At 42.2% G+C, this 25,393-nt stretch overlaps 1 protein-coding gene across 1 annotated transcript in view; it reads left to right on the top strand.

The window, feature by feature from the left end:
* The window catches only part of ROBO1 (roundabout guidance receptor 1), a 533,171-nt gene that overhangs the window by 323,108 nt on the left and 184,670 nt on the right, over positions 1–25,393 (top strand). The window contains exon 4 of the mRNA XM_054973392.1: positions 22,047–22,167. Coding sequence (XP_054829367.1) covers positions 22,047–22,167 — 121 coding nt within the window. The remainder of the gene's footprint in view (positions 1–22,046; positions 22,168–25,393) is intronic.

Here is a 25,393-nt window from a genome sequence, read left to right as displayed (position 1 = left end):
AGGGCACTTCAAAGCAGTTCTGAAGTGAACAAGCGAACTCTAGCCCTATCTTGGGAGACCAACTAGCATTTTTCCTATCTGAGTGGAGCTCAATAATGACCGACTTGTGGGTCTTGACCATTGTGAACAGTGGTTATGGACTAGAGTTCGCTGAACTACCTAAAAGTGTTTGGCCAGCAATGGCAGTTAATAATACGTTACCCAAGTTGGAAGGGGAAATTAAGGCTCTCTTGACCAAGGGGGATATTGAAGAAGTAAAAGTTGATTATTTAAGACCAGGTTTCTTCTCATGCTTCCTTTTGGTCCCAAAAAAGGATGGGGGTTTACGCCCTATCTTAGATTTAAGGGGCCTTAATGTGTTCCTCAGGGTGTCAGAGTTTAAGATGGTTACACTGTCAGTGGTATTATTATTACTAAAACATAGGTGTTGGTCTGCGGTCCTTGACTTTAAGGACGCATATTTTCACATTGCCATAAGAAAGGAGCATAGAAAGTACCTGGGTTTCGTGTATAATAACAAAGTTTTTCATTAAAGAGTGCTCCCTTTTGGTCTTTCTACAGCACCAAGGGTTTTCATGAAATGCATGGCCCCTGTGGTGGCCTTTTTGAGAGAACAAGGGTGTACTGTTTTTCCCTACTTAGATTATTGGCTGGTGGTGGCACCTACAAGGGATAAATTAATGCATGACATCAGTACAGTTGTGCACACTTGTAGGGGATTGGGACTTCTTATAAATGTTGAAAAATCTAACTTGGAGCCCAGTCAGAGGGTGTCATATATTGGGGCAATGCTGGACTCTTCCATGTCAAGAGCATTTTTGCCACAGGAGAAAGCGAGATCAATCAAAGCTTTGGTCTTCCTTGTAATCAGGAACCGCTTTCAGCCAGTACAAACCATACAACGCCCATTGGGGTACATGGCATCAACTACGTCAGTGGTACCTTTTGCCAGATTACGGATGAGGTCACTATAGAACTGGTTCATTAGGAAATACAAACCCCTAGTACATGCACCCTCAGTGAGGTTTTCAATACCAAGTCCGCTCTCTAGCATGGTGGGTTAGTGATCAGAATCTCTTTAAAGGAATAGCCTTTGGCTATACTCATCATGACCTGGTTGTGACAACGGATGCCTCACTGGCGGGCTGGGGTGCACACTGTAGTGGGATGTTCACTCAGGTTGGTTGGTCAGACAGTGAGTTGGGGTCACACATTAACCTATTGGAGTTGAGAGCAATACGATTTGCGCTTATCTCGTTTGCAGGCTTACTGCGAAACTGGAACGTATTGGTGCAAATGGACAACACTGCAATGTATTATGTAAACCATCAAGGTGGGACTGTATCCCTAATTCTCTGCAAAGAAGCTGTGACTCTTTGGCACTGGGCTATTGCAAACAAGGTGTCTGTTCAGGTGATCCACATTGTGGGTACAGATGCAGAGGAGTTAGCCGTGTTAGTCTGTGGTAGCAAAATCAAAAAGAGTCCAGTAGCACCTTTAAGACTAACCAATTTTATTGTAGCATAAGCTTTCGAGAATCAAGTTCTCTTCGTCAGATGCATGGTACAGAAACTGGTCAAATATAGAAGAGGAGGGGGGAGGAGGGGAGGAGAGAGAAGATGCAATTAGGGGGGGAGAGGGAGGATGCAACCCAAACATTCCTTTGCTAGTAAATGTAAACATCTCCTTTTGGCGTGGAGATCAGTTGGCTTGTGTGAGGCTTCAAAGGAGTTTGCCGTGTTAGTTTGTAGCAGCAAAACAGCTAGACCATCCAATTCCAATGTAGTATAAGCCTTCGATAACCACAGCTCTCCCCGTCAGATGCATCTGACAAAGAGAACTGTGGTCCCCGAAAGCCCACGCCTGGCGTGGCTTTCTCCCCCCCTAATTGCATCTTCTCTCTCTTCCCCTCCTCCCCCCTCCTCTTCTATATTTGACCAGTTTCTGTACCATGCATCTGACGAAGAGAACTTGATTCTCGAAAGCTTATGCTACGATAAAATTGGTTAGTCTTAAAGGTGCTACTGGACTCTTTTTGATTGTGGGTACAGACAATGCAAAAGCGGATATACTCAGCAGGGTCATTGTGTCAAACCACGAATGGGCCTTGAACAACAAATACCTTACTCTGATTTTCGACCAGTGGGGTACACCAGACGTAGATGTTTTTGCAACACTGGGCAATACAAAAGCCAGGGAGCGACCCTCTGTCCATTGGGGACGCATTCCATCGCCTGGACAGGCAGGTTCTACTACATGTGTCCCCTGATCCCTCTCCTGACAAGGGTACTGTGCAAGATAGAGAGGGACCACACCAAGGCTATACTGATAGCACCGTTTTGGCCAAGGTATTTAACTACTTTACGGTATTTAACTACTTTAACAGAGCAATCCTAAGCAGAGTTACACTGGTCTAAGCCCATTGAAATCAATGAGCTTAGACTGGTGTAACTCTTCTTAGGATTGCACTGTAAATCCAGTTATAATATTTATGGGTATGTAACGTTTTTTTTGGGGGGGGGGGTTGGGGTTGAGTAGGTTTTGTAGTTTAATAGCATAGTACCCGAGCTTCACAAAAGTGTTTGAATAAAGCAAAGCATGTTGATGCCTAAAACTGGTGAAGTGAATTTCAAAATGTAACATTAATTGAATAGATTTTTAAAAGGAAAAGATTGTAGTGCAAGAAATAAAGTGAAAAATACGTACAACCTTATTTTTCTACTGAAGGACCTCTTTGTAGACCTCATTGGTGGTTTTCCCCCACTTTTGTGCCGCCACTTTGAGGAAAAGCTTGTGGGCTTGGAAGCCAGGAGGGTTGAGCATGTTGAGGAACTCCACAGGGTAGTGGACCGCACCATCCATTTGCACCACTGAATCCGCAGATCTATACTCCGTTTCGGCCCCTTCAAGGGAGTTAAGTTGTATTTCATTAATGATGGCAGCCTTGTCTTTCTTGGGGGTCAGAGTGGCACACTTGCACAGCCCGTCCATGGACTTCTTCATGATAGTGATGATATCAGGGTATGTTGTGGCTATTAGGTCTGCTAAGGTCATCACTACTGTGCCCAGGCCTGCAGGAATGGTCACCTTTCCGTTGGACTCGGGATACTCTCTTGTCACCTATTTTTAATAGGAGTTCAGAGAATTCCCCAGCGGTCAAGTGGACCCTTCTCAAGTAGATCCTCATGTTCTTTCTTAGTGAGAGTTTCCTGATGAGGAGCCACAGATATGATGCCTTGACACACACGGTAATCTCATCAGCTCGAGTTCCCCTTGGGAATACTGGCAGAGTCTGCCGGAAGTCTCCAGCCAGCATCACAGTGACTCCCCCCATCACTCTCTCATTTCCCCTGATGTCTTTTAGGGTTATGCTCAGTGCCTCAAAACACCCCTTGTGTGCCATAGTGCTCTCATCCCAAACAATGGGCTTACAGTTCCACAGCACTTGGGCCATGTTGCTTTGTTTTAAGATGCTGAACAGGGGTGTTTCTGCATGGATGAGGTTAAGAGGTAGCTTGAAGCTAGCGAAGGATCATTGGCCATGCCTGAGTGAGCCTTGACCTTCCATGGAAGTGAGCACCTCTCTTCTTGTCTTCCAGGATTGCTTTGCCCATAGAGAGACTCTGCCACTCTGGCCATTTCCACACACGTTGAATAATGCACTTTCAATGCACTTTCGTAATCATTTAGATGTGGATTTGTTGTTCCACACATGGAAAATCAGTTTCAAATCTTCACTAAAGAGTATTGAAAGTGGATTATCCAATGTGTGTGGAAGCAGCCTCTGTGCACCTCGGGGTGATCTTGCTGGTACTTGGCCATTGCTGCTTGGTGCACCACAGGAGTACAATGTGCGTATTTCTTTGCCACATCTCTAAGTTGCTTCCTCCTTTTAGCATTGGTGTATCTTGCACTACATCTGACAGAAGGCTTCTTGGTGGCAGTAAGAGGTGATGGCCTTGAGAGGTGTGACTTGGTGTTTGACTGAGGGAGGGTTGGTGTGGTCGGCACTTCGGCAGGTTCATGTGAGAGGTTCACATTGAAATGGCCCCTAGAAAGGTCATGCACCATCTCCCCATGAACATTTAAAAACTCAGTTGCCTTACTGAATTTTATATAAAATCCCTATTCAGGAGTCTTGTACTGTCTTTCTTCAACTGTCTGTAGTGTCCTTGACCTTATTTTTACCTTAGAACACAGAGTTCCACAGCTGGCCCATCCGAGAGAGGGGAGTGCAAGCAGGCAGGCCTCACAATAGGTTGCCAGGTCCAGGTTGGACAGAGTGGGGTTTGGGGAGGGGAGGGGCCTCAAAGAAGCCATTTTCTCCAGGGGAACTGATCTCTGTCACCTGGAGATCAGTTGTAATTCTGGGAGATCTCCAGCCACCACCTGTAGGCTGACACGCCTACACCACAGGGAGATTGGCAACCCTAGTGAACTTTTAGGGGAAGACTGGGATGTGCATTTTACTTCAGGACACATTCATTGACTCCCTTAGCAACTGTTTAGAATGTTGGTCCTGTCAGAACCTGTTTAACCTGAGTAACGCCATGTTTAATCCTGTAGTGTTTAGTCTTCTTTCCCTCTAGGCACCACCACCTGCAAAGAGCCGATTCCATGGGAAAGGATACTGTCTTATCTGTCGTCTCGACCTTGGCCAGCTCAGCGCTCCTCTGAGAAGTTTTGCTGTGTGAACTCAGGGGGGAGGCTGGGCTCAGGGAGTGTGAAATGTAACAACTTTCATTCTATGATTCATTCCTAACAACGCTTTGCTCGGCCAGGACCTCCAATCCTGGAATATGTACATCTGGGCTTGAATACTGTCTTTCACAATAAACCTTTTGAAACCAAAAGACCTTGTCTTCTTGCAGAAGGGAGTGAGACAGACTACCAGGTCTGGAATGCCATAGTCTGACATTTTGTTTGGAATCAATCCACACAATCCACTCCGGGATCCGGAGTGGGCCCATCGGCAATACAAACGCAACAGCCGCCAGCCCAAACTACGCCAGCCCAAACTGCCACCCCGCAGCAGTTGGTCCCGCATGTGCTACCAACCCCTCCGCAGACGTTACAGCCCCCAATTCAACCAGTGCCGCTTCGGACAATCACGCGGCAAGTACCACCACCACCTCCACCTCAGATCGTTCCTCAACAGCAACCACTTCCTCCCCCTCCAAGACGGGTGCCTCCGCCACCGCCTCCACAGATACCTCCTAGACAATTGACACCCAAGCAACCACCAACACTCCTAGGGTGGATCCAGCTAGCCTGCGAAGTCGAAAACCACATACAACAAGTACGGTTAGTAGAACAAAAACAAGCTCTAGGGCCAAGAAGAACACTGGTAGTACCCAAAGGGGGTCGAGTGGGTCCCCCAAGTCGCGGAGCTAGAGACACTCGCTGGAGACAAGGACTTTGCCTCCAATGCGGCCGAAGCGGACATTTTGCGGCACAATGCCCTGTACACATACCGGCACCTGCCGCCCCCACTCCGGCCTGTCCCATCCCAGCTCCGAGGGCAAGCAGAGGAAGGGGAATGCCAAAACACAGCCAACCAGAAAAAGGCTTGGAAGCAGAGGAGGATTTAATGGAGCTCGATGTACAACTCCCAGAGAGTGAAGAAGAAGCGCCCAGCCCCCAGTCGGGAAACAAGATGGATCTGTCGTAAACAGGCCCGAACGGCAGATCGAAAAGAAAATCACCCAAAAAGAGGTGAGAGAAAAGGGGTCTATATTGTTTCTGCCTGTAATATTAATAAACCCTAAAAGGGGAACGCATATTTGCGTAGAAGCATTAATTGATTCCGGATGTTCCAGAGATATTATAGCCCCAGCCTTAGTAAATGGATTGGGTCTGGAAACTAGAGAACTAGAAAATCCTATTATTTTTGAACAAATGGACGGATCCAATATGAATCCCGTGACGTTGGAAACCGAACCCATACCCCCCCACCGGTATGAAAAACCACTGGGAAAGGAGATAATTTGTAATCAGTCAAGCTGCAAAATACCCCCTTATCCTCGGCAGCCGTTGGTTATGGGATCATAACCCTTATATAGACTGGTCAAAAAGGAATAGTGGACTTCAACAATAACTATTGCAGTCAACATTATTGGCAACCAGAATGGGGAAGGGCTGAACCGCCACAGTTAGATGTCGCTCTTCTAACTCAAGAGGAGTTGAATCGCATCCCCAAGGAATATAGAAGTCTGAAACAAGCTTTCAGTGAAGAGGAAGCCGACAGTCTTCCTCCCCATCATGCTACCGACTGTACCATCGAAATTATTCCGGGAGAAAGTCTACCAAAAGGCAAATTATATTCCATGAGTCCGTTGGAAAGAGAAGAGCTAAGAAAGTTTATTGATAAAAATTTGGCAAGAGGGTTCATACGTCCGGCTAATAGCCCTCATGCAGCTCCCGTGCTTTTCATGAAGAAAAAGGATGGAGGCTTAAGACTGTGCACCGACTTCAGAGAAATCAATGCAGTGTCAGCAACCAACGCCTACCCCAGGATTTGCCCAAATTGCGTTGCCTTTAACTGAGCTCCTCAAAACGAAAGGGAAAGGGGAGCAAGCAAAAAACACCACTTCCAAATTAGAGTGGGACCAAAATTGCCAGACAGCCTTTAATGAACTCAAACTTAAATTCATCTCAGAACCCGTCTTGCAATACCCCGATGAAAATCGCCCTTTCATAGTACAAGTCGATGCCAGCGATGCAGCCATGGGGGGGGGGTGCTTCTGCAAAAGGGGGAAAACGGGAAAGCCAAACCGTGTGCATATCTCTCTAGAAAATTTTCTGAATCTGAACGGCATTGGAATGTATGGGAAAAGGAAGCCTTTGCCGTTAAAGTAGCTCTCACAGTATAGCGCCACTGGTTTGAAGGGGCCCGACAGCCCTTCGAGGTTTGGACGGATCACAAAAACTTAGAAGCACTAAAAAGCCCTAGACGCCTTAACGCCAAACAACTCAGATGGGCGGAATTCTTTTCCAAATTTAATTTCACCCTAAACTTCCTGCTAGGAAAGACTAACTTCTTAGCAGACGCTCTCGCGCGCATGCCCCAACATCAGAGCAAGAGGGAGGAAACCATTGACACAGTATTCACTCCCCACCAACTAGGAGGAGTGGTTACTACTCTCAGCCAAACTGCGCAATCTCAAGCAGAGGAAAAGGGGTGGAGAGCAAAAGTGAAAAGCGAGGTGGAAAAAGAAGGGGAGGGAGCGCCCAAAGCAAAAATGTCTCAAATGGCGGAGGGAGACTGGGTTAAAGAGGATAGACTGTATATACCAGTCAGTCTCAGAAAGGAAGTTTTACAACGTTGTCATGATGCCCGCACTGTGGGTCATTTCGGCTATCTAAAAACCCTCCACTTAATACAGAGGCAATTTTGGTGGCCTGAAATCCGAAAAGATGTATCCCAATATGTATCTTCATGCCCAACCTGTATAAGTGCCAAAACTAGAAAAGGGAAACCACCGGGACTTTTACAACCGCTGGAAACCCCCAGTAGACCCTGGGAAGTAATTTTTATGGACTTTATTACAGATTTACCTCCCTCCAAGGGTTGCTCCTGTATTTTAGTGGTTGTGGATTTGTTTTCAAAACAAGCACATTTAATCCCCTGTACAACCATTCCCACCACCAAAAAACTAGCTGAAATATTTATAAAACACATTGTGAAGCTGCACTCTTTTCCTTCTAAGGTGATATCGGATCGCGGCGGACAATTCATTGCCAACTTTTGGCGGGAGCTACTGCAATTAACTGGAATAGAACAAGGAATCAGTTCCGCTTTCCATCCACAAAGTGACGGACAGTCGGAAAAAACTAATCAAATATTAGAGCAATTCCTCCGCTGCTATATTAACTTTCAACAAGACAACTGGGCGGAGCTTCTCCATTTTGCCGAATACTCTTATAACAACGCAGTCCACAGTTCAACCGGTGAAACCCCCTTTAAAATTGTACATGGCTATGATGGCAAAGCATTCCCCTTTGAACTACCCAAGGGAAAACAACCTGCGGGAGACCTTCACCAATGGTGGACTACCCTCAGTGAACAGTGGACGGCCATCCAAACCGCTCTAAACAAAGCAAAAGCAGACTACAAGAAATACGCAGATCGCCACCGTACGAAACAATGGGAATTGTACCCAGGAGACAAAGTATACATTTCAACGAAGAACCTTAGGATGGATCAAGCCAGCAAAAAGCTTGCTTTAAAATTTTTGGGACCGTTTCCTGTCAAAAGAGTAATTACTCAAGTGACTGTAGAAATCAGTCTTCCAAAAAACTTACGCCACGTCCACCCAACGTTTCATGCCAGTCTCTTGAAAAAGGCTCCTGCACCAGACAAATGGCATCCATCACCAGCCACCCCCATTCCCACCATGATCAATGACCAAGTTCACTACGAAATTGAAGAAATTCTAGACTCTAAAATCAGATATCACAAACTTTTTTACTTGGTTCGCTGGAAAGACTTTGAGGAAGGGTACAAAGAATGGGTAGAGTCCATCCATGTAAAAGCCCCCCGACTTCTTAGACAGTTCCATCAAGCGTATCCGGACAAACTGGGGGGAGAGGGATCTTAAGGGAGGCAGAATGTCAGAACCTGTTTAACTTGAGTAACGCCATGTTTAATCCTGTAGTGTTTAGTCTTCTTTCCCTCTAGGCACCACCACCTGCAAAGAGCCGATTCCATGGGAAAGGATACTGTCTTATCTGTCGTCTCGACCTTGGCCAGCTCAGCGCTCCTCTGAGAAGTTTTGCTGTGTGAACTCGGGGGGGAGGCTGGGCTCGGGGAGTGTGAGATGTAACAACGTTCGTTCTATGATTCATTCCTAACAACGCTTTGCTCGGCCAGGACCTCTAATCCTGGAATATGTACATCTGGGCTTGAATGCTGTCTTTCACAATAAACCTTTTGAAACCAAAAGACCTTGTCTTCTTGCAGAAGGGAGTGAGACAGACTACCAGGTCTGGAATGCCATAGTCTGACAGGTCCCATATGCAAATGACCTTGAAAGCTAGCCCAATCAGGGCAGAGTGGCTGAGTTGGCATTTGGCAGGGGAGGAGAAGCCTGCCAGCCACACAGGGAAGCTATATCCCTACGAGAAAACACATTTTCGCCTTTTTACCCCCTTAGGGTGTAAATTTCTTAAAATCTCTTCTTAGTGAGCCTCTACATCACAAAAGGAATGTCCTGCCCAAATTTCATGTTTCTAGGTCCAGGGGGTTGGGCTGGGCGTTGGTGAGTCAGTCAGGACACTTCTCTTTATATATGTAGATAGTGAAAACCAAGACTGACTGTGAAGAGCTCCAGGAGGAACTCCACAACTTGTTTGTGTAGACAACTGTGGTAGATGAAGTTCAATGTGTGTTGATTGCACAGGTCTAAGCACTTGAATCATACTTGTGTTGTATTGCTTTCTATAATGCATGTCTCATGAAACTTCTACCTAAACGTATTAAAAAATGGCATCCCACATTATTATTGCTGTTGAAAAAATAGTCATATATCCCCTATTCTTTTTTGTTACCACTAGCTGAGTGGATAGTTTTGCAGCACCAAAAATGTAATTCATTGAAATGAACATCACACGTGTTCCCAGTACTCGGAATAGTTTGTAGCAATGGGCCATGTAAGTTTCATCCCTGAGTTAAAGCTAAATATACCTGCACAATACATGAAAGTATGCTTCTTCACAGGCTTAAGTCACTGAATTGGCTTAAATATTTACATTTGCATGTATGTGAAGAATGGTAAATACAACAGGCAACATTAACAAAACAGTACTATAATCTACAGTTATGAACTGTGTTTGACTTCTCAGTAGTTCCATATATCACAAATTACTCCCCATTCACTTGGTAGGTTGATGGTCACTGTTTTTGCCTGCATCTCATGAATGGAATCTGACAGGTTAGTTACATCTAGTCACTTGCTAACAGCAAGGAACACATTCTGTCATTTAAAATCGAAGTGCTAGTTTTTAAAATGAGTTTGAGTTATTTTTGTAAACTAGATTGGAAACTTAAAAGACCCATTTTGATCTATGTTCTGATTTTTTAGTTATTACATTCTTTCAGTCAAAGAAACAGTTACATAAAATTTGGGTGAAAGATGGGTTCTCTTGCCTGGAACTTGCAGATGTGAATGATTAGTGTGTCCTTGTTTGGATTGCTTTGATACACTTTATTTTCCTTCAGTCTAGTCATTTTCCATTTTGCTTATTTCACATTCCGCTTTGGATAACTTTGCGTTTCTAAAGTTCCTAAACGGCTTCTGGTCATATGAAAAGTGTAATTTAAAGCACAGAACTTAAAAAATAATATTTGTTTCAGGTCTTTGGTTTCCTCAACTGAACAGAGTTGCAATTACTTCTTTTCAGGGTTGTGCCAAGAGCAGATAGCAAGCATGTGCAAAAGTAGAGAACTAACATCCAAGTGGTTGGACTTCATCCAAGTCTTCCTTGGACTAGCCAAAAAAGTAGATACTTTCTGTCATAATTTATATGGTTTGGGGTTTGGGAAACCAAGCTGAAGTGGTTTTATTTGAAACTGGAAGCTATTTTCAGGGAAGTAATGAAAGACAGGCATTAGAGAGCATCAGCTATGTGCACAAGAAAGACCACATGAGAAATTCAGCATTTGGTGGATGACTTTGGAATGCTTGAAGAATTTATTCCATACTGCTAATATTCTTCTTGATTTCCTTGAATAGTTTTTGTTGGGCTCCAGATTTTAAATCAGGTTACCATTTTCAACATTTTTAGTATCTTAACAAGCAAGGATGCACAATGACTTGTGCATCCTTGTGGGAACATCTTGTTTCCATTCCCCTACTATAGCCTCTTACTCTTCTCTGAAAACTTCGTATCTTCTTGTTTCTGTCTCCTCCTCTCCTTCCCATCCACCAGCCAACTTTATCTCCTTGTCTTCAGTTTTCCCCGTCTCTCTACCCCTGGCAGAATCTCCCTGAAAAAAGTCTGGCTGAATTGCTCAGTGTTGGCTGCTGGATCAGGTCCAGTTGCATGGTGAGAACACACAAGGACTTGCACAGGACTTGTTGTTTTCCCTTGCATCCCACACTATTTCTTGTTTCCTTTCTCCTGCCAACCCCCATAACCTAACTTTCCCCTGTTACCTTCTCTCCTTCTTTACTGCCCATCGATGTACCTTTTATCTGTCCCACATATTCAACTCTATTTATTTATTTACTTCATTTATACCCCTCTTTCTGGACTCCTGAAATTTAACAACTTATGCAACAGTTTGCCTTATGTTGATACATTGCACATGGGGTATTCCACATTGGTGTCTGCGGTACGGGGTGTATGTTGATTTTAAAAATGCTTTCTGTTTTCAGATTGCTGGAAAATTATGCAAGGGATAGGAGTTTAATCTGACTGTATGTTTCTAGTGTTTCTGAAGGAAATATAGTAAAGAGTCCAGTAGCACCTTTAAGACTAACCAACCCTGCTGTAGCATAAGATTTCGAGAACAAGAGTTCAGTGGTCCTAACTCCCATTAAAATATTATTGGGATTGCATTGTTAACCTCTCAAGGACTATCTGTGCCATTGATTATAAGTAAAGGAACAAGACAAGGTTGCCCGTTGTCTCCACTGCTGTTCATTTTGGTATTGGAGATCCTGATGATACAAATACGACAAGATGAAGAAATTCGAGGAATTAAAATAAAGGACTATTCATATAAGGTCAGAGCATTTGCGGATGACATAATGTTAATTGTAGAAGACCCATTGGAGAACATGCCAAAAGTGATAGATAAGATTAAGGAGTTTGGAGACTTGGCAGATTTCTGTATTAATAAAAAGAAGTCAAAGATACTATGCAAAAATATGACTAAGCAGAAACAACAATTGTTAATGGAAATAACGGATTGTGAAGTAACAAGCAAGGTGAAATATTTGGGAATCGAACTGACTGCTAAGAATATAGACTTATTTAAAAACAACTATGAAAAACTATGGACTCAGATAGAGAGAGATTTGATTAAATGGAACAGACTAAATCTGTCATGGTTGGGAAGGATTGCAGCAGTTAAGATGAATGTGTTACCAAGAGTAATGTTTTTGCTACAGACAATACCAATCATCAGTGACTCTAAGCAATTTGAAAAATGGCAGAGGAAAATATCAGACTTTGTATGGGCAGGCAAGAAGCCTCGAGTGAAAATGAAAGTTTTACAAGATGCAAAGGAAAGAGGCGGAATGCAACTGCCCAATCTAAGACTTTACCATGACGCAATCTGCTTGGTGTGGTTGAAGGAGTGGATGACGCTAAAGAATAAGAAATTACTAGCCCTAGAGGGATATAAAAAGATATTTGGATGGCACGCATACTTATGGCATGATAAAGTAAAGGCGAACTCGATGTTCCTGCATCACTATATACGGAGAAGTTTATATATAATCTGGAAGAAGTATAGAATCTATCTGGAAGAAGGAACCCCTTTGTGGGTAGTTCCATATGAGGTGATAGATCCGAGAGCTGTTGATAATGAGCAACAATGTTTAACTTATAAAGAAATAACTAGAACTGAAGAATCTAAACTCAGAATAAAGACTCAGGAGGAACTATCACCTTATTACGATTGGTTCCAGTATAGACAGATTAGAGATTTATATAATTCGGACTCTGTAAAGGGAGGAATACGTACAGAAAACTCGGAACTAGAGCAGACCCTTCTTAAAGAGGACAAGAAAAGAATATCTAAGGTATACCAAGCACTGTTGAAATGGTATACTGAGGATGAAATAGTTAAAGGACAAATGGTGAAATGGACCATAAATTTCAACAAAGAAATAACAATGGAGGCATGGGAATACTTGTGGAAGACTACAATGAAGACAACGATATGCACTAGTATTAAAGAGAACATTTACAAAATGATTTATCGTTGGTACATGACACCAAAGAAGATTGCGCTAGGGAATTTGAATACTTCCAATAAATGCTGGAAATGCAGGAAGCATGAGGGCTCCCTCTACCATATGTGGTGGACGTGTGAGGTAGCTAGGCAGTACTGGGGGGAAATAATAAGAGAAATGAGTGAGATTTTACAATTTCAAATTAATAAAAACCCAGAACTCCTGCTACTAAACTTGGGAATGGAGGGAATTCCAGCCCATCATAGGACGTTGATATTTTACATGACGGCAGCAGCTAGACTTTTGTATGCGCAAAAATGGAAAATACAAGAAGTGCCAACCATTGAAGATTGGATCCACAGATTGCTGTATATGGCAGAAATGGACAAAATGACAAGAAAATTGAGAAACCTGGACTCAGGACAGTTTAACACAGACTGGGAGAAGCTGAAACAATATTTGGAGAAGAAATGGGAGGTGGGAGGAGAACTGTGGCAGTTTGAGAATTACTGAAGTACAATAAAATGTAGAGGGGGGTGACTTTACCGGGGAGGAGAAGAGGTAAAAGAGAATTTCTAAGCAGTTATGATATTAGATTGATATATATAGAATAATAAATAGAATATTGATAGAAAATAATTAATTATAAGGGTCAACTATAAGGATTGATTAACTAATAATATTTTCTTTTTGATTCCGTACAATGTACCAAACTGAATATGTTTAGCTGAAGCTGTATATGAGTCAAATTGATTGATATCATATATGATTGAAGGGGAATAGAAATACTAATGTAAACAAATATAACTAAAATAGAAAGAAGAAGATAGAATGAATAACATATAGAGTATAAGTTAAACTGGTTGATTTATATGAATGTATGGTTTACATAGTTTATGATATATAGAAATATTTGAAAGTGAAATAATGAAAAATGGGATAAATTGTTTATCCATTATGGAAAAAGGGACTCACAGTCAGGGTACAGAGTATTAAAAATAGTTAAAGAAGTATTGCTTAGAATAAAGGGAGAATATATATTTGTTAGATAGAGGAATATATAAAGAGTAAGGGAAAAGGGATAAAGGGTTGGAAAACTGTTGGAAGTCAACAAAATGGGGGGGGGAAAGGGAGGGGGTTAGAAATTGGGAAATGGGAATATTGACTGTAATGTGTAAACATTTGATCCTAACCCAATAAAAAAAATTTTCAAAAAAAAAAGGACTATCTGTGCCACGTGTGAATTCATTTACTTTCTTCAGGGTTCTGTGGGCACTGCAGTTCTCTGAAAAGAGGCTAGGATTCTTTAGCAAGAGAATTTTATCATCTTTACCAAATTATAATTGTCAGGATTCTTCAGGCTAACCATTACAGATAGTAGTTTAACAGCACAATCCTGTACAGAGGAACTCCAATTTAAGCCCATTAAAATCAATGTTCTTAGACTAGAGTAACTCTGCTTAGGATTTCCCTGTAAACGTGCCAAAATTTTGTTATACCACTATCCCATTGTATTGGGGAGGGGCAGTTTCAAGTTACATTTTGTTTTACAAATTAGCAATAGAAATTGTTGTTACAATGTTGTCCTGATTCTATAGTTTAGTGACTAGCTGCTGCATAGACATGATGAGGGGCTGTGGCTCAAAGGAAAAGCTTCTGCTTGGCATGTAGAAGGTTCCAAGTTCAATCCCCAGTATCTCCAGTTAAAAGGACCAGCAGTAGGTGAAGTGAAAAGCCCTCTATCTGAGACATGGAGAGATACTGCCAGTCTGAATAGACAGAACTGACCTTGATGGATTGCTTGTCTGATTCAGTATAAAGCAGTTTCAAGAAATATCAAACCATGCCCTCATTAGTTGTCATATCAAGACAAAGAACATTTTGAGGTTGAATAAAAATATTGTTTTGATGTGTTTAAAGGAAATCTGAAGTCTGCCTAGATGTGAAGTGCCTAAGGCAAGGTATAAGCAGAAAATTAGTAGAGTGGGAAATATTCTATGCTACGTCTTTATTTCCTCGTATGAGATTTTTGTGTGCAGAAAGCTTTCCAAATGGCATTTCTAGACTCTTAAAACAGGGCAGTCTTCTCTATTGTCTAAGGATTCTACCAGTACACAGGGTCACATATGTAGAGCAGCCTGGTTTTTGTGCCTCTGAAGTTTAACATGTCAAAGTATAAGAAAGGATGTGTAGCAAAGCACCATGTATAACATCAGAAAATGGATGTCAAGACATGTTTCATTTAATTGAAACACACTTAGCTTTACCTAAAAGAAAAGCAGGGATAGCAGGAAGAAAGGCTAATTGGCTTATACTTTTGAAGTTCCACTGACAGGAAACAGCAATTAGGATCAGAAGAAACCTACACTGCACACTGGTCACTTGTCAAACAGTAAGGTTCATGCAAGAACAAATTTAATGGCAGGTTACCTTTAACCCAGCCTAAAACATACAGCATTTTCCTAGCATTACATGAAAAATGGTGATGCAATTTTTAATTTACATTAGGTCTTTTCATATTTTTAGCATTAACTTATAGCATTTTTGAGGGGGCAATTTACTGTATTTTTTCAATAATGTCATTAAGAGCATAAAATGATCTCTATGTGGCAGAAACCATTCATTATCCTCCATTAGCTTAAAACTGTTGACCTTTAAAGTGTATGGATAACTTGGTAGTGAGATGCTTAAGAAGAAAAAAATCTAGTATAATAGATATATCAAATCATCTGACTTGCTTGAGGGCAGAAAAATGAAGACATACCAGAAACAGAGTTCAGTTCAAGTTCACTTTTATATCTGATTTCATTTATTGATTGCACAGGAAAAAAAATAGCAGCAAATAAATAAAAAATGTGCACTACTGTCTAAATGTTGCAGTCCTAGTCACATACAGGTTTTCCACTATCTCTAGGGGTAGTTATATTATATCCAGCTACAAAAACCCCAGCTTCTGGGAGCAAAACTACACGTTAAGGCATTCATGGTCTGACCTGTGGATACAATGCCATTTTAGAGAATGACCACTTAAAAATTCTGCAAGGGCCTGATCTGGCCCACAGTGCAGTAGGATGAGGTGATCTTATTCCCCCCTTCACACCTTTTGAAGTGCCAAAACAGCCATAGGGGTGCTATTTTAGCATGTGAAAAGGTGCACAAGAAGAAACAAGATAGCCTGATACTGCCATGCTGCTGGCCAGATTGTGCTCTTGAGACATTTTTAAATGGTCAAATTCTTCTCTAAAATGGCATGAGTTACCAGAGGTTGGACCCATGGATGCCAATATGTCTAGTTTGGCTCTGGTTCAGTGACTGATTTGTATGGATTCTATTGTATTCCAATTAACTGCAGAGCAAAAATATGATTTTTTTTTCAGAATAGAGTTCTTTGTAAATGAAGAGGCAGCTTTTCTTGTTTAAAGCAGTAAAAAAAGTATTAATTGATTTTGCATTCCATAATTTCCAGAGCACTAGAATATTTCTGGATGTTTCAAGGTCAGTTTATTTGAGATAGGATATTAGAGGTTTTTAAGATTTTTGTAGTATCTATTTACAAATAGGAATAGATGATGGGAGCAAATAGGCCAACCTACCCAAAACTACACAAAATGTGCATGGTACTGGGGAAACACAGGAACCTGGACCTCTCCCTGTGCTGTGGTCCCAAGCCAAATTGGGCTCCCATAGGGTTCTAAATAGATGTTCCCCGCAGCTGCTGTGTGGCTACAGGGAAAGCAATTCAGGACTGGAGAACCCAGACTGGACTTACTGAAAAAAGCTTATATAGATTGCCCCATAGTTGCGTACTTGCTTGGTCTTCATAAATTACTCTGTTTTCTTTCTCTCATCAGATTCAAATTGCAAAAACATATTGCTTCCACCATATAACCAGAAATAGATCCAGAGGAGAACCAGAAATGTGTGAGATGAGCCCAGAGTTCTAGAATCAAAGTCTATCTGTTCATCTCAAGCAAGACCCCTTAACTATCACATTGCATAAATGACTAGGAAAATAGTAATTCACTTTCCATAAAACAACAACCTAGTTTGATTGTTATTTTAGAAAATTAGAAAAAAATATTTTATTGAGATCTATGCTACTCTTCCCATTTCCTGCTACATCCACATCTGGTTATTGCTATCATCAAAATCCCATGATGCATCTCTTTCACTTCTCACTAACATTTAATTTTAACTTACATGCCTGGAAGCAGTTGGACTGTGTACCAGCTGGGGAGTGTGTTGGAGGGAGAGGAAGGGCTTGGGAGAATTAATGTCTCCTGAAAACCCTAAGGCAGATGACTAGAAACAATGAATTCAAAGCAGACTTGGATTAAATGCCAGGAAATGTCTCTTAAATACTGTTTTCAACCCTGGGAAATATTTAACCGTCTCATCTATGATATATGATCTTTTATCCCTTAGATTTTAAAAAAGGTCTGTAATCATGTTACCATGAATGTAAACAGTAAAAAGTAGGTCTGCCATGTCAGCTTCACTCATCTGATCAAGGACTTCTGCATGTACCACTCTGCAAATGGGCAAAATCAACAACTGTCAGCACGTGCACATTCTCTACAGTGTCTTCTACCTTGTGGAATGTTTCACCTGATGAGATTAGAGAGGCTTCCACTCCCCTGGCTTTCTGCAAACTATGCAAAACTGGAAGATGTTTTGTTTTGTTTTTTATAGAGGGGGGCTGTACTGTAACGAAATGGTTCAGAGAGGTATTTTGGAAAGGGGATAGGAACATACTGCTGTTAACCCATTGCATTGCTTTATGGGATGTTTCAGCCATAGTTCATATTGACTTACTCTGTGTAATCTGCCCTGAGTCTCACTGAGAAAGGTAGACTGTAAATAACGTAAATAAATAAAGATAAATAAATCTCCCCAAATAAGCTTTTCTTGTCGTAAGAAGGTGTGTGTTATGTGCCGTCAAGCCACCTCCAACCTATGGTAACCCTATGTGAGAATATTCCACTTTAAAAAATCCTGTTCAGTCCCGTTGTTTGTTTAACTGCTGCTGCTTCACGATCAGCTTTCCTTCTTGTTGCTGCTGTTTCTAGGATTAGTTATTTGGGTTTCCCAGTGAGGGATGTCTTCATGTCACTGCATAACAAGTTAGAGCTGGCTATAAGTGACAGAGATGAAACCCATTTGATAGGCAGGTGGAAAGGAAGCAATATAATGGGTAAATGAACATCTTAGTGTATTGTGAACATCATCTGTGTATTGTGCTACCTTATATGTTGATTTATCAAGGAGACAACTCTCTGTTCTAACTGGCAGCAATTCTCCAAAGTCTCAACTAACAGTCTTTAAAAATTGCCTACTACTTGATGCTTTTAACTGGAGATGCTGGGGATTGAACCTGGCACTTGCTGCATGTGAAATCAATGCTCTACCACTGAGCACAATCTGTATAGAGGCTCACAAATCAACACAAAGCAGGCATAATTAAAAAATACCTCCCCCCCCCTCAAAAAAAACCAAGAGAACAGTTTGGACTCAGCCCTATTCAAAAGAAACATCTTATGTGACTTTGTGTGCCTGTGGGTAAAACATTCATTGAATTGATTCCATTTAATTTAGATACATGCTGAATGTCTGAATATGCTTATATTTGATACAATGAACATGAAAATGTGTTCTACTTCTTTAAAAAATATATTAGCTAGTCACCTTTAATGTTCCTTTCTCCGTATCTCAAATCTTCCTTGAAATTTCTGCACTGCTAGTTTTCTAGATGATAAAGAACATTTTTTTTGTTTTTGTGCTCAATCTGTGCCAAAGGCAAAAAAAAATGAGATTTGTATCCAATACATTATACATTACATGTGCATGTTCATCTATCTCAGTAACTGACTGTCATCTTTGTGTGCATATGTCTTGCAATGATAATAAGACTTCTATCTTCCTCAAGATGTTAAGTTTTCAGGAATAGATTTCTAGCTATAGGCAGCTTTACCAAAGTACTTCACATTGTGAACATGCTCCTTCCAGCCAATGATCATATTAGGGTGCTTAATGCAGCTTTACATGAATCTTGCTTTTTCTACCACATGTGCTTCAATCTGAGTTATCATTTGTGGTTTTAAGCCTCTACACACAGCTTTGTTAACTTTGAAATGAATCATGAAGTGGAAGTTGGAGAATATATAAAATAATTCAGGGAGTCACCTTATTAGCTATTCCATATGAGAGGTATGAATGAATGTGTAGCGTCGAAAGATAAGATTAAAAAATTACAATTCTTCTGTGGAAATACTGAATAGAATATAAGAATTTTGACGCATTTTGTCATTAAACTAATATTAAAATAGTGAGCATTGCTTAAATAATAGCTTCAAATAGTGTCTTAAAGCTGGATTAGTCACATATTCAGATTTTTAATATCAGATAATTAAATATACACAAGTGTATTTTAAGTCAATTCTTATTTTCCCCCTGTGCGTCTGGCTACTTTTGAAAAACAAGGTGACAATATTTTGATGAAATCATTTCACTAAACCAGCATTCCAACTATGTAGAACAGTCAGAAAAAGTATAAGCCAGTGCTGGGGAATACTTTGAATTATAGCTGACAATGAATTCCTGTTAATCTTGTTGACTCAGATAGTCATAGGAATATGAGCCCTGCTGGATTAGACCAAGGATCCATCATCCTGCTAGCACAATGATCCCAGTGTCATCAACTGTAATTAGGAAATACAGGAATGCTATAGATGTATATTACTGTGAATATGACCCTGTTTCCAATTCAAGGCCAATTCGACACTAAAATAATCTGAATGCAAGAAAGAAAAATTTTCCTTCTGCTTTCGTTCTCCTAAAATGAAAATGCTGCTGGCTAAGGTTCTATATCTGATTTAAAGATCCCCTCTAATTTAGGCAACAAACCACACAAGAACTGTAAGACCTTACCCACAGTGGCATGGTACCTCTACAAGAGTGAAAGGAACACAAGAATCTGAACAGAGTGAGAAATAAAGTTTGTTGAAGGGCTTAATAAAATAATCTGGACTGGGGAATCAGCAAAGTCTTGTTTAGTCAAACATCTTTAAACTGGGCTTCCTATTGACATCTGAATGCTCAAAATAATATTTTGGTAAAATGGTTCCTGCAGGCACATCATTCTATCTTGACCAATGTTGGGTAGTGGTTAGAGTCCCAGACTAGGATCTGGAAGACTCAAGTTCAAATCCCCACTCTGGCAAGGTTGTTGGAGGACCTTGGACAACTCACAAACTCTCAGCCTAAACTACTTCATAGGTTTGTTGTGATGAAAAAATGAAAGAGGAAAATTATGTCAGTCACTTTGGTTCCCAACTGTGGAGAAAGGGGTATGGTGCTCTGTGGAGGCAGGGGAACATCATATCTGGGATCCATGGGTTCTTGAAAGCACCAGCCCTGTCACTTCTTTCTTCTGCAGGATTCACGCACCTGAAGGTGTTGTTAATTTCACGCACCTCAAGGTTACACAGCCTTACATGGAAGAAGACACACAACACTGCAAACTGCTTCCTCCCTTCTTCTCCTGGCTGCCATGGGTTTCCCTGTCTACTTCTGTTCCTATGCCCTCTCCCTCTAGTGACCCCCCTCCCCTTTCCTGCTTCCTTTCTTTTTATAGCCCCAGCCCTATACCTAGTTCTTGAGCAAAGCTCCATCCTCCTTTGTTCCCTGCACCTTAACCAGGCCATGCTCTCCACAGCCATGCTCTGCCTTAAACTGCCTTGGCCCGTACAGCCTGCTGCTTCCTCACCTTCTGAGGCTCTCTGTAGCAGATTGCCAAAGCTTCCCTATTGCTAAGACTACCCTGGCCACACTTTACTGCCCCTGGTCATACCCTGCTCCACCCCGGTGAGCCTCGCTGGCCCACCAGTCAGGTAATTGCCAAATAGCCCTCCTCAACCAGGATATACGTGAAATAAATAAAATAAATGGGAAGTGTGGAATTTTTTCATTGGCCCAGGTCTCAAAGCCCTAGACCTCATCTCTCCAACTTTATTCAACTCACCCCTCCCCCAGCACATCTAGGGTTCCGTTTTGCTGCCACCAACATGTTGGGAATTAAAAGCATACTTCATAACCTATACCCTGCCTCTATTTTTGTCTTCTAAGTGACTTTTCACCAAATTAAAGCTCAACCTCCTATCCAAAAATGATCCGGAAATCTTGCTTGTTAGAGTTATTCTAATCTTCCAATGTATTTTGGTAAATATGAGCTAATTTAGGAAATCCGGGTGGGGTGGAGTGTTAGACCATTGAATCTTCTGATCCTGGTTTTAGATTGAAAAGGGGTATGGTCCGCAGTACCTGGAAAATTTCCCATTTAAGTAAAGATGGTACAGTCCATGTCGCTTGTTATATCCACATACAATGAGGTGAGAAGAGAATATGGGAGCCAGAGTGAGATTGCTTCTTAGACTATAGTTGCTTTAGTATCTATGATCTTAAAGTCAGTACAGAAATATGATTTGTTTCTCCACCCTACTACTAAATCTTGTGTTACATTCCTTTATGCTTAATGGGTGCTTTGCAGTTTAAAATGCTGCATTTGAAAATGGTACAAAATTTCTAGCTATTAATATTTTCTTATTTTGTATCATTTCCGCTGTGTCTGGTACTGATACTCATCTCCACAACCACTGAAACTCCTCTTCCCCCCATTTTTGTTCCCTCAAGTGTTGGCATATTCACAGATCTACCTAGGCAGCTTAATAGATAAAATTTTCCTTTAAAAGGGGTGGCTGGGTCTGATATTCAAAAGTGCTGAAACTTAAACTAAACTCCACATTTCATACTTGTGCAGGGTACACACAGAGCTGTGTACAATTTTAGGATTTGACATAAAGGGTATTTTTCCACTCCTTAACTTTGGCAATAAGTTAAATCACTCAGCTCAAAAGATGTTGAATTTTTCTTTGAGAAACCATAGTTCTGTGATATCAGTGCTTTTAGATTTTTTAAATAAATAAATGTCCTTATTTCCTTATATAAATTTCCTTATATTATATTATTTCCTTATATTATATTATTCCCTATATCTCCTTCTTACTGTAAGTATTTTGATCTGACTTGCCTCAGGGATTCATGAATAAATTATTTTAATTGCTTTTGATTTATTCCTTGTTTCAGATCAGAGGAGGAAAACTAATGATCACCTATACTAGGAAGAATGATGCTGGCAAATATGTGTGTGTTGGAACAAACATGGTGGGAGAAAGGGAAAGTGAAGTGGCAGAACTTACAGTTTTAGGTAAGAGAGGTTTCAACCTTAAAATACATTGTCCATAAAAGTGTGAAACTAAATACAATTCTAGGATTGCCCTATTGTATATAAGATGTTGATTTTGCCATTGACTCGTATTCGTATACCTTATTCATCCATTCTGTCAAATCTGGACAGCATTCTGCTTTTCGTTTTGCTGCATATAACTACTCTTGCCGCTGTCACCATATATTTAAATAAAATAGTAGAGTCCAGTAGCACCTTTAAAACTTGTCAGGTTCTGTCTTGGGCATTGCCCTGTGAGGTGCCAGCCCACCTGACCTTGAGATGGGGAAAAACAAAGGGGCTTTCTAGATGGCTTGAGGTGGCATTTTGCAAGCAAAATGCACCCAATTTTCATGGGACCTGCTCCTACCTCTCCTTCCACCCTCCCCCACATTTCAGAGAGATTGCCCTTTGGGGGGCCATGTTATGGCAAAGGTGGTTCTCCCACCATTTTATTTCTACTGTGGGGAAGACTCCTACACAGCAGAAACACATGGATTGTGGCTGCCAATGGCTGCAGCCACAGTCCAGCTATTACACACCCCAAGCAGGCCCTCAGAACCACATCTCCCCTCCCAAAAAAACTAACCACCCCTGCAGTAACTGGCCAGCCACTCTCCATTGGTTCCTGTTGTAGGAAAATACAGATTCCCACAGCAGGAACACATGGAATGTGGCATCCATGGCCACAGGCATAATCCCCCTTTCAATCTATCCCCCAGCAGGCCCACAGAGCCAAAGACACACACACCCAAATTCCCCACCACTTCCAGAGCAAGCTGGCCAGCCACTCCCCATTGTTCCTTATGATGGGAACTTACCTTCACACCAGAGAATACACACACACACATTGATTGTTCTCTATGATGAGAACTTTTAAACTGCCTTTCCCAGGGCAATTATGCACAGGCCAGGGGTGCCACAGTGGAGGGCACATTCCTGAGTGCAAGCTTGTCCCTGAGAAAGCACACCTGAACCACAGACATGCACCCCCAAGTTCCTAACCACCCCCAGAGCAGGCTGGCTAGCCACCCCCCATTGTTCCCTATAATGGGAACTTACCTTCACACCAGAGAATACACACACACATTGATTGTTCTGTATGATGAGAATTTTTAAGCTGTCTTTCCCAGGGCAATTATGCACAGGCCAGGGGTGCCACAGTGGAGGGCACACTCCTGAGTGCAAGCTCGTCCCTGAGAAAGCACACCTGAACCACAGACACACACCTCCAAGTTCCTAACCATCCCCAGAGCAGGCTGGCCAGCCACTCCCCATTGTTCCCTATGATGGGAACTTACCTTCACACCAGAGAATAATACACAAACACACATTGAATCAAATTTTAAAAAGATTATTTTTTAGCTTTCAGTTACAGCATTAAAGGCACATGACACTAGTGTCACATCACAACAGTTTCCTAGACAGTAGTACCACAACTATCCTCACATCAGAGAATCACACACACACACACACACACACACACACACACATGCTAAATTACTTGCAAAAACACTTTATTTCTTGGAGTTCCTGGGCTGAGGGTGGGAGACAGCATACAACAACAGCAGCACTACATTTATAACCCCACCCCCCAACATAACCATAGTGACTCCAAGGGAGCCAGACCACAGTGTCATACATTCATTCCACCCAAACCAAACTGAACTGGGGGAAACTCTTGCAACTTAGTCCGGCAGAACCATTGTCATTTCCTACAGCTGAACTCTCAGTTCAGTCAGTGAGGAAACACCACAGAGCAGAACAGTACCTAACCACAAGCACAACGCATTTGCGGAGCATGCTTGCAGAGGACCCGCCCACCCCCCGCCAGCTTCAGGCTGAACTGGAAACCACCTGTGAGACAGTGTTGGGATATAGCCTTCATCATCAGCTGGCGCCCACCCACACCATTCCTACTAACCCCACTACTCCCACCCCGTCAATATGAATAAACATTTTAACTTTAACAAAAACATTTTACAACATTAAACATTTACAACATTAAATAATATTCTCCTCAGCAGCATAGCTAAGTTTGGCTGCTACTCTGAGTTTCTTGCTGTGAGTATCTAACCTAACCAGTCCCTATCTAACCTGTCTCTCCCTCCAGTGGCAATCAACATTTCTGGGGCCTGTTATCAATTATCAGAATAAATTTATGCCCACAGGGTTTGTGAAAATTTTAGATTTTTTTTCCTGTTGGGGGGGTGAAGCCAAATTTCAGGGTCCATTCCCTTTGCCACTGAGTTCCACCCTCCTCCTGCTGGATTTCTTTCTACTTCTAGAAGTTTACTGTAGGGAAAAGCGCAATTCCCTGACCACTGCCTCCGCCGAATCGTCTCTCACACGACTCACGATCCCAGAGGGGCCAAAAGCCCACCGGAGCATCTCCATCTCCATGGACATGGCTGCAGGGGGAACCTGCTCAGAAGGGGTGAGAGGGGGACCCTCTTGGCCTGCCTATGCCTCACCCGTACACAGAGGGCATCTCTGGCTTGGGTGAGGTTCCCATCCCGCTCCGCAAAAGTGCCTTTAATGCGCAGGTCACACATGGTCGCCAACATATATGACTCCTTCTGCGTGAGAGGCATTAGCCTGGCAGCTATATCCTGCTGCAGCCTTCTCACGAGTGTGCGCACTGCTGGAACAATGTCTGCATGTGGTGCATCTGGGTCGACAAAGGAGGCCGATGAACTCTGGAGCGTGTGCACCAGAGCAATGACTAGACCCAGGGTTGCCGTGTCAGACGAGACCACTACAGTGAAGTCCTTGAAGGGCTTCAAGTCCTCCACTGTCTGGGAGACAGTGAGCCAATCCTACTGGCTGAACTCACCCTCCTGCCTCCAAGCATCACTCTCCAAGAGCCACACCTCAAGGGCGGTCTGCTGTTCCATGAAGCTCTCCATCATGGCACAGGTGGAGTTCCAGTGAGTGACTACATCAGAGAACAGGACATGCTCTGGCACACCTGCCATGGCTTTCTGGCACAGTTCGTGAGTGGACTTCACACTGCTCGAGAAGTGACCTGTGAGCCTTCAACATTTCTGCTGGAGATACTGGAGGTCACGAGTTGCAGGGTCCTGGGGTTCTGGGGAGGAGCCCACCCCAAGTGCAGCTTTCACCACTAGGTGAAGTTTGTGAGCCGCAAAGTAAATGCGCTCGTGGCTCACCTGCCACACTGCTGCCCTCATGTTCTGGCCACCAT

Source organism: Eublepharis macularius, chromosome 3, assembly GCF_028583425.1.
Source record: "Eublepharis macularius isolate TG4126 chromosome 3, MPM_Emac_v1.0, whole genome shotgun sequence".
In the NCBI taxonomy this organism is placed as follows: Eukaryota; Metazoa; Chordata; class Lepidosauria; order Squamata; family Eublepharidae; genus Eublepharis; species Eublepharis macularius.
Note: the sequence above shows the minus strand (reverse complement) of the source record. Positions and strands in the feature narration are given on the sequence as shown.